Here is a 9,761-nt window from a genome sequence, read left to right as displayed (position 1 = left end):
ATCACACACACTGAATGCATCCACACACCCCCAGCCCCCTCCCCTCCACCAACACAGCTAATTGCCATGAACTGTGTAGACCATCCGTCTTGGACAGTAAATCTAGTGCTATTATTATTATTATTATTATTATTTATTCATTTTGTAGAATCAGAAGAAGCACTTATACGTTTCAGATGCTCTTCTTCTACTATTAAAATGGTTTTGAGCGAGCATGAAACTATTTTTCATAAAAGGCAGAGCTGAAAACAATCAGGTAAAACAGCACCACCTAGTGACCAAACAATAAAAAACAAGGACAGGGTCACATTGTATTTATTTTACATCCAGAGATAATCCAGGAAAGTACAGACTCTGTATGCATTTAGAAGATGCGAGTCTACGCTGGGTCACTTGGTGTTGTGTCAGTCAGACGGCTCTCCTGCAGTCTCCAGCTCAGATAAAATAGCTCTGGAAGGGCCAGACAGACGAGATACAGTGTGTAAGCTTTAGCAGATTAAATGGGATTCAAATTCAAATTCAAATTTTATTTGTCTCACACTCTCACAGTCTCACACTCTCTCTCACACACACAGTATGACATGGGGGTGAAATGTTTGTAGCTGTGCAATGCCCGACCATTGGGATTGGGAGCTATGATGTCATTGCTGATGTCTGAAGAAATCATTCACCAAGTGGAAAACAACAGCTCAAAATCCATCCATCTATCCATCCAATAAAAGCACTTTTTGTAATAAATCTTTTGCAAGTTTAAGCTCATAATACTGCCCCCAGTGGTAAAGGTTTACGGTGCTTGAATTTTCTAGCCACGATTAACCACATGCATGTTTGGACAGATGAGACAACGTGATGGATGCATCACTCTGGGGCTGTTTTATGGTCAGTGGAACTGATACATTTCAGCAAAGGAAACAGACTACCTTAGAAGTTTTGAGTATAACCTCCAGCCACCTTTGATGCTGAACATAACTGAATGTTTCAGCAGGGCAGTGACCCCAACCACGGGTGGAGGGATGATGTAGAACATTTGAGTTAGTCAAAATCCAGACCTCAGCCAGAATTATGCCAGGTTTACTGATCAAAACCCATAAAATCTGGTAACAGTGTAACTTGATAAGGGCAATTTAACCAAATATCCAATCTTGAGGGTTTTTTGTAATTAAATAACAAAACTATATATCTATCCAGATATCTCTCTCATGTATCCTGCTTACCTTTGCTCTTCAGTCAGCTCAAACTCAGCCAGTGCTCTCTTTGCTAGCCTCCATGTTGTTGGCAGGCAGAAGGCTGCAGACAGCTGCACCAACTGCACTGCTTTCTGGGAGTCACCGTCACTGTGGCACACTGACAGGAAGTTGTTCAAGAGCCCCTCGCTGTAGAGTAACACAGCAGGAAACAGAGTCAGAGGCAACTCAGCCAACACAAGGGTTTGTCTGCGCAGGTTCTGGATCATCAAGCTCACAGTAGCTTTGAGAGCTTGAAAAGAAGAAAGTGGATTTCTTTTGTCTTCTCTTCAAACTCTTTAATATCAGTTTTTAAATGTCCTAAATAAAGTTACACAGGTGAAGTTTTCTGCATAAAAATATAGCAATTGTTGTTCATGTGTGACATGATGAAGGAGTGTGGGCTTTGTCATTGTCATCACTCATTATGAGTCTAGTCTGAAGTGAGACTTACGAAGGAACTCTGTTCCTGGACTTGAAGAGCTGCAGCATCTCCCTGCAGAGAAAAGGTGACATTAGATTGCAGCCAAGTCAGAATACAGTAAAAGTTCTCCTCCTGACATGTGCGGCTGTCGCTCTCACCAGGCCTGTCGGGTCTTGTTAGCTCGCAGCAGCAGTGTGGTGATGTGTGAGAGGGAGGCGGCGCTCCACTCTATACTGGGCCTCAAATCAAATACACTCTTTACATCCAGAGCGCATGCTGCAAAGGACTCCTGAACCTGCAGGCAAAAGGCAGGCGAGCTCATAGAAACACACTCAGGTTGGCATTACTAACTCGCTCAACATCACTGTCCAGATGGCGAAAACTGATAACACAAATGTCGTCAGACTGACCTCAGAACTGTGTTTCTCTCTGGCCATGAGGCTGAGCAGCTCCTCCACCAGATCGGGTTTGTTATCGTGCCCGAGAGTCTTGATGTCTGAAAAAACAGGTCAATGTGACAGATCCTGACATGCAGAGGAAGGGGCTTTTTAAACAATCAATGCATTGTCTACTCTTCATCAAGATATGCACTGAACAATGCATCTTGGAACTCACCTTTCCATATAGAAGGCAGCAAGTCCAGACGGCTGTCCGTGTCCAGGGCCTGCAGCAGGTCCCTCATTCCCTGAGGGTTGGGGTAGTAGAGCTACAAACGCAGGATATAAGGAAAGGTAGTTAAAGCAAGACTGAAGGTGAAACCTATTATTTCTTTATTTTTTCCTTTATAAAGACAGAGACAGCCAAAGAATCTTCCAAAACAAATCAGGTTTTTCCCCTTTTTTTCTCAACTTAGCGCACTTGTGACCCGGAAAGATGACAGATTATAACTGAGACATTATGTGCATATATTTAAATATCATTTACATATGCATATAATATAAGCACATGGAGCAGACGGAGAGAAGCAGATATGCACTGACCGAGGGAATGATCTGCTTGTACCATTTCAGCACCACATCAATGTGCTCCATCATGCACAGCAGGTTGAAGAAGCGACCACTGCAGAGGAGGGAGAATGGTTGTTTAACTACCCACGTTTACTGCTTATAACTGGATCAGATACAGATTCAGAGTGATTATACTGCATTACACGACCACATCATTGGAAGTTAGCAGAGGGTTCCTACTTACTAGTAAATGCTCTGCTGGAAGGAGTCTCCCAGCAGCCTCCAGTTCTCCCCGACATCTACCAAACTCTGGATTTTATATCCCAGCTCCAGATCTTTACTGTCCAAACACTGCAAGGACAAAAAGCATGCACGCGGAAACAGGTCACGCTGTATAAGCAGGGCATAGCCTCCTTTAATTATAATGTATGACTGATAATTGTGTCACCACTGATCTGGGAGCTAAGAATCAAACGCTGCCATGAGACTGTCGAGACTGTAAAGCAGGACTCACTATTCTCATTGCGCTGGAGAAGAACAGAACTGGAGAGACAGAGAGAGAACACAGCATCAGTTTTACCATCCACATGTCCGCACGTTTGTTCTACCCAAACAAAAGGAAACATTTGCTAAATCTGTCGTGCGCCGTGATATACCATCGTCAGGGTCCTGGCAGGTGAAGATGCGTCCCTCCAGCTCAGCTATCACCTCCTGAAGAAGATCAGTGTTGTTCTGCGCAGAAGAGGCTGGAGAGGAAACACATGGGGTGAATGCACATTTGAAAGCATGCAGCCGACAAACAGCGCAGATGCCTGTGAGGGTCACGTATGAGAGCAACTGCAGGGCTACCTGATTTGTAAAAGACTGCCAGGATGTGGTCGTAGGAGGCCAGGCTGGGAGCTGCACACACACACACACTCAGAGAAAAAAATAAGACTTGCCTGTAAAACACCAGGTAATAAAACACGAATGGCAGTGTTACCTATCCCCAGCGCCTTCATCTCATTCAGAGTGTGCAGAGCTTGTGTTTTGGCCAAGAAGCCGCAGCGTCTCAGAGCTTTGAGGACGCTGTTGAAGGTCAACAGGTCAGGACGAACTTTCTGCTGATTCATCTGGTTCAACAGCTCCTGCAGACAAGGAGACGCCATTGTGAATATTAACTATTTGATTTGATTTGATTAACTAGGAGACCAGAAAGGGTCCAATGGAGAAGAGAGCGTGAACACGGATGACCTTTAGCTTTAAAAGGTTGGAAACGACCAAACTACCAGTGCAAAGATGGCAGTAAATACAAAACCTCTTTACCACAGGACAAATTACTTGTGTTTGTTTGCCTTTTTTTTTTTTTAATACAAAAGCATTGTGCAGCAGCGATCAATAAATCAGTGTGAAGGGTCTTACAGCAACGAGGTCCCATCGCTCATTAAATTTGTCTCGGACATCTGGAGCTCCTGAGATCAGAGCATTGAAGATGTGGACATCAGCTGAAGGGAAACGATTGGGTTATTAGTTAACAGATTACATATATAATGTAAAATATATACAAAAATACATAATATATGGCCAAAAGTACTTGGCCACCCCATTACACCCACAGTTAAACTCTGAGTCGGGCTATAAGAGTCCTCCAGTTTTTCCATCTTCGATGAAACAACATATTTCCTTATCACCGTAAGAAGACACAAAATTCATTCAATTTAAGTTCAAGACTCATTTAAATGATGAGAAGAATAACTACACGAAAGGCCACATGATTGCTAGAAGCAATGACATGACCTCTATACAGTATTTAACCAAAGCAGTGATATTAACCAAAGCAGCTCACCTGTCAGCCTGTTGTTAAGCATATCTGTGTACATGCTGAATGCCTTTGCATAGGCTCCATGCTGTGGGGACACACACAGACACACACACGAATATTAGGATACACTAAAATGACCCTTTCACTGCTGTTGCAATGCTGCAGGCCTGCATTTAGCCTGTGACTCTGATGCACGCCTACCTTGACCATGCCTCTGATGAGAGCAGAGTAACAGCGTGTATCCCGCTCTGGCAGCAGGTTAAAGATTCTCTCCGCATTGTTGTTTTCTTTCCAGGTGAACTTCAGGAAGTCTGAAGCTCGGCGGACCCGTGCTTTCCTTTTCTTCAGCTCCTCTCCAAATTCCTGCGGAGAAAAAACAGAGAAGTATCCTGCAGTGCTAACGTCCTTTTCACTGGAGCAGCTACTTTAATGTTACGTCAGGCGGGAACTCACTGCGTCGTCTGTCTGTGGCTCCCCATCCTGGACGGGGTCCCTGTCGCTGTAGAGACAGATAAGGTCCAGCAGGCTATGGGTTGTTTCCATGGAGACAGTAGTGCCTGAAAAAAAATTGCAAAAAAACATTTTTAAATGTGAAGCTTTGAGCTCCAAAGTAACATTCTGTAAAATGCAAAGAACTTCTGCAGACAACACCTATACTACTGATGCACACAATAGCAGAGTAAATAAGTATTTGGAGTACAGCTTTACGATATTCATGCTGTGCGTGCATGTGTGTGTGTGTGTGCGCGTGTGTTCTCACCAGCTTGCAGTAACTGATCATACATGTCAACAGCAGCTGTAACTTTCCTCAGGGTGATCCTTTCCTTCAGTGCTTCCTCACTCACCTCCTCAAGACGCAGGGATACAGTCTCTGGCATCAGACACTACACACAGACCGACACACAGACACGACAACCAATTGCTTAGTGAAAAGGAACCGCACAATACGAGAGCAGCACTACACTACATACCCACACTGCTGTGTATTTCTTACGGGTATATGAGGTTCTGCAAAGTCTTTGGTGAAGAGTTTGGGGTTGTTGTTGACGATGTATTTGGCTGCAGATCTGCCGGACTCCTGAGAGAGAGAGAACAGCTTCTGCAGAGATACAATAAAGCTGGTTTATTAGGTTGCTCGCAGAGTAATGAGCAATACAGGCAAAAAACAAAGTTGTCTGCGTTACCTGATCTAAGACTCTTGAAATGAATTAAATAAAAAGAGAAACTGTCTGATGTAACTAACAGTGTCCCTAAATATACATACAAGCATAAAGACATGTTTTAACATACAAACTCAGTAGAAGTCCTGGGAGAGAGGTAAGGATCATCCTGGAATTGGTAGGGATATGCTGTGGGATCCTGCAGGGGCAAAGAAAAGGCGGTCAGTCCAAGCTAAAAATCCAGCTTCATGAATACAGTGAAAAATGTGAAGGTGCTCTCACCCTGCTGACAGTTGAAGCCAGTGCCTCCAGCACTGCCTCTCTGCTCCTGTTTGATAAAGAAAAACATGATTTTAATGCCTCATTTAAAGAACGCTTTAAACAAAAGAGCATGAGAGGCTGTAATACCCCAATTCACAGTCAGATCAGCTCATACCATGTCTTCTTCCTGGGGATGACAACGGACTCTGTCGATTCTGCAACACAATTGACGAGACGTGAAGATTAAAAATGAAAGCTTTGATGTAATAAATGCTCCTTTCAGTTCAATATTTTCCTGCTCAACTAAACTCATTGATGAAATCTAAATGCTTCCTAAATTTAACCCACTGACTAACAAACACTGAATTTATATCATTTACCTTTATTGGCTTCAGCAGCTTGCTGTCGTAGAGCTGAGGTCCAACCGAAGCCCCTGAAAGATCATTTTTGTCAGTTTAGCCAGAATGATTTTTTCCATCCTTGTTACTAGAGCAGGGTGATATGGCCAAAAATATTTATCACGATATATATTTGAAAATTTGCGATAACGATATAACCGACGATATAATTGATGCGAGACAAAATACAACTCCACAACATTACTAGCGCAAAAAGACAACCTTCCATTTATTTTCACTTAAACAAGAAGCTGGTTTTTATGTACATTAAAGCTTTATAAAAATGTAACAGTGCAAATGCAAATTCCTTGCTGAAAGTTTAACCAAAAGGCATTTCCAGTAGAAATGGGCTGACATATCCTGAGCATAACCACGTATAATATGGTTATATGGTTAAAAAGAGGTGCTTTGCAACATTAAACTGCAGTGTGCAGTACGCATTTTTCGGACCATAAGGTGCACAGGATTATAAGGCACATTAAGCGAAACAAAGCAGTCAGATAAATCAAACTTTATTAAACTCATTCTTCTTGCTTCCTCCACTTCTGTACCATTGATTCCTTAATGTTGAATTCTCTGGCAGCTGCTCTATTCCCATGTTGTTGCAGTATATTAATGACTAACCTCGTATTGTGGATGGATTATCTCAGTTGTTCTCCTGACTGAAGTTTGGTCCGTTTACAGCATCCTGCCATGCGATTGCATTTGTTTCTAACCATGAAGAACCTTCACGTTAACTTTTATAAGTGGAAAAGTGTTAGTGTTCGTCCTCCAGCTTCACTGTTTATGTTATGCTAACATAGCTGTGTCGCTAGCGATCACGTAGCACATCATTATATACCAGCTAGCCCAACTTCAGTAACCCTACAAACGTCACTGCTGTTTAGTTTCCTGTCTTCATTTATGTTGGAAGTGATAGCAGAGCTGTACGTTTGATTTTTTTCAGAAATCTCTCAGTCAGAACATGCAATATCATGCTTAGGTAACTAGCGAAACTAGCGAGCTAACTTCCGCTAGCTTCCTGCTAACTTCTAACTCCGTTAAATGTAATAACTTTTGTTTTCATGGATGCCTGGAAGTTAAACTTTATAGTTACACCTGGTAAAGCAGCAATGCTGATCGTTTTATTAAAGATGAAAGAATTTAGACAGTTTTTAACTCTAAGTGATGCTGCAGTGTTGTTTGACCTGAAGCATACGGAGTTTAGGACCCAGATTACTCCCAGATTTAAGAGCATCTTAGTCCGACAAATATGACAATAACAACGGCTGCCTGCATGTTCTGCAAAAAAAATGTGCTTTGTTGTGTATCTGACGGACAAACACCAAACCAGTTCCACATCACGGAAGTTGCACCATTTTTACAAACCAATTCTGGTTCATCTGTTTCACTCAACAATCGGCCATGTGCGTAGGAAAACAAAGGCACTGCGCATGCGCGTTTTACTCCCATTCTATCGCGATATTTCATTTTCCTATCGTTGCCTAACATTATACCGGTATTACCGTGAACGGTATAATATGGCCCAGCCCTACTTGTTACACTTCAATCTAAAAACACGACCAGCGCTACACCTGCTTTAACTGGATGATGTATCCTCACAGGTCTGTCGACTGAAATTAAGCGCTCCTCTATCGACACTAAAATATGTTTCACTTAACAGCGGTCTGGTTTATTTTCCACTAACGTCAACACAACAAATCACCCTAGAATTAAACTGTTAAGTGTTTGGGTTGCTTTGCTCAAGTCTGTTGTGTCACCAGCTCATATTTTCAGGCGAGAATGTAGCTGTGTAAACCTCGAGTATCTGCTCAGTTTATCAAGACACCACATATTTTCAAAAGCGCTCCGATGTTTTTAGAGACGTCTGTTACCCACTAGCTCGATATCTAGCCGGGGCAAGGCTCACTCGAGCCGTGAGAACACCGGACTCCCGGCAGATTGTTTTCAAACACACCGCTGTCTTTCGCTGCTCAGGTTAAACATGATATATAAGTCACTTAGATAACTTACAAATGTTATTGTTTGGCTTATTTTAGTATTTTATTTGTTCCTGAGTAAATCGGTTTGGCTGAGATTAAAGTTATAGTTTTTACACAGCTGAATAAACATCAAGCAGACAGCTGATTATCAGAAGTGTGAGATGCTCGAGAATATTCTCCGGTGTCCTGTTATATTTTAGATAGCAAGGAGTTTATTAAACTTCACTGAAACAATCTGCAAATTTCATTGAAATTTAATAAACTATCATCTTGTCTTTATTTTTAGTTAGCACAGACCTTAAACACTTAAAGCTGTAAGCTAATGATAGTTATATAAGAGCAGATGCTGCTGGTGCAATAAGCTGTAGTTTTACGTCCAATGGATGATGATCTGATTAGTCGACTAATCGCAAAAATAATCGGTGACTAGTCGACTATCAAAATAATCGTTTGTGGCAGCCCTAGTGTGTGTGTGTGTGTGTGTGTGTGTGTGTGTGTGTGTGTGTGTGTGTGTGTGTGTGTGTGGGGGGGGGGGTGTTATGAATTTTAAAAAAAATGAAGGGGGCCTAGTAAAAAACAGTTTGGGAACCACTGCACTTCTGTCACAAATCTCCCTGACACTTGTCTCCAACCTTCCCTGTGCTCTCGTCCATTATTCTGGGTGAATTTAAATTTGCCCATCACTACCTCTGCACCTTACATCTTCACTGTTACACCTGCCTCGCTCTCATTCCCACACTTCCTGTCTAACATCAGCCGACTTTTGTGAAAAAGGAGAGAAAAAAAAAAGCTTTCACGGCGGTTACATTATGTACATCTGGCATCGTCTATGAGTATTGGCCAGACAGCACATCAGTAAGGCTCTGCCACTGTTTCATCTGTGACCTGCTTGTTTGCAGAGGGTCCTCCAAGCAAACTCGGACATTTCAGCTGTTACATTCACACGTCATAGCTAACATCTCAGCAGCTTATTCAGCACCTCTAGCTCCTTGTGTCAGATATATTCTTATGTGCCGAGGATCACAAAAGGCAGTTAATGGTTGTGGAAAATGCAGGTGTGACGCTTTTTAACGTTTTAGTTACTATTTTCCTCACTAATGTAGACATTTAAGAATCCGTGCAGGTAGCTGGTTAGTTGGGGCTTCACACGTCTAGCAGCTCTCTGATGTAAACGACGTGAAGACATGACCTCCTGTCAGACGGCGCTAGCTGCTGCAGCTGTCGCACTCTTGTCGCAACAAATAAAAAACACAACATAGGAGACGAATGAATAACGCCCGTATTTAAAATAACCATTTATCAACTCGTCCTACCTGTGGCCCAACAGCTGCTCGAGGTTATATAGAATAAATCGTCCGTTTCTCTGCACAGAGTGCCCTATGTGCCTACCGGGCGCCGCCATATTGCTACAAACTGAAGGATTCTGGGAGGGACGAAACTATCTGTGCTAAGACGGAGGGGGGAGTTAAATAACAAGTAGTGACATTTTGGAGGATATAGTGCACTTTTCCCTTTCATGTAGAACAAAAAAGAATATTTATCTTTAAGTGTGGTCATTTAAACTT

General features: G+C 42.5%; 1 protein-coding gene across 1 annotated transcript; it reads right to left on the bottom strand.

The window, feature by feature from the left end:
* Window positions 1–299: 299 nt before the first annotated feature.
* ptcd3 (pentatricopeptide repeat domain 3) lies at window positions 300–9,661 on the bottom strand. Its single transcript, XM_026186174.2, has 23 exons — window positions 9,510–9,661; window positions 6,197–6,249; window positions 5,992–6,031; window positions 5,838–5,883; window positions 5,686–5,754; window positions 5,390–5,494; window positions 5,156–5,279; window positions 4,849–4,952; window positions 4,597–4,758; window positions 4,420–4,480; window positions 3,996–4,078; window positions 3,577–3,721; window positions 3,444–3,494; window positions 3,251–3,340; window positions 3,109–3,137; window positions 2,839–2,945; window positions 2,628–2,706; window positions 2,263–2,353; window positions 2,058–2,143; window positions 1,806–1,942; window positions 1,678–1,719; window positions 1,215–1,373; window positions 300–450 (listed from the first exon to the last, which is right to left on the bottom strand). The coding sequence occupies exons 1-23, from the start codon at window positions 9,596–9,598 to the stop codon at window positions 405–407; spliced, it is 1,998 nt and encodes a 665-aa protein (XP_026041959.1). The 5' UTR covers window positions 9,599–9,661; the 3' UTR covers window positions 300–404.
* Window positions 9,662–9,761: the final 100 nt, after the last annotated feature.

The sequence above is a fragment of the Astatotilapia calliptera genome, chromosome 2 (assembly GCF_964374335.1).
Source record: "Astatotilapia calliptera chromosome 2, fAstCal68.1, whole genome shotgun sequence".
Taxonomy (NCBI): domain Eukaryota; kingdom Metazoa; phylum Chordata; class Actinopteri; order Cichliformes; family Cichlidae; genus Astatotilapia; species Astatotilapia calliptera.
The sequence above is the reverse complement of the archived record's forward strand: the minus strand, read 5'-3'. Positions and strand labels throughout refer to the sequence as shown.

What these genes read in the sequence shown, in the direction of transcription:
- ptcd3 (XM_026186174.2), bottom strand. Translation starts at nt 9,598, where the DNA reads ATGGCGGCGCCCGGTAGGCACATAGGGCACTCTGTGCAGAGAAACGGA. An exon ending in TCTCCAGCGCAATGAGAATA is followed by an intron (nt 2,946 to 3,108) that starts GTGAGTCCTGCT and finishes TTGTCCTTGCAG; the next exon opens with TGTTTGGACAGTAAAGATCT. An exon ending in ACAAGCAGATCATTCCCTCG is followed by an intron (nt 2,354 to 2,627) that starts GTCAGTGCATAT and finishes CTGCGTTTGTAG; the next exon opens with CTCTACTACCCCAACCCTCA.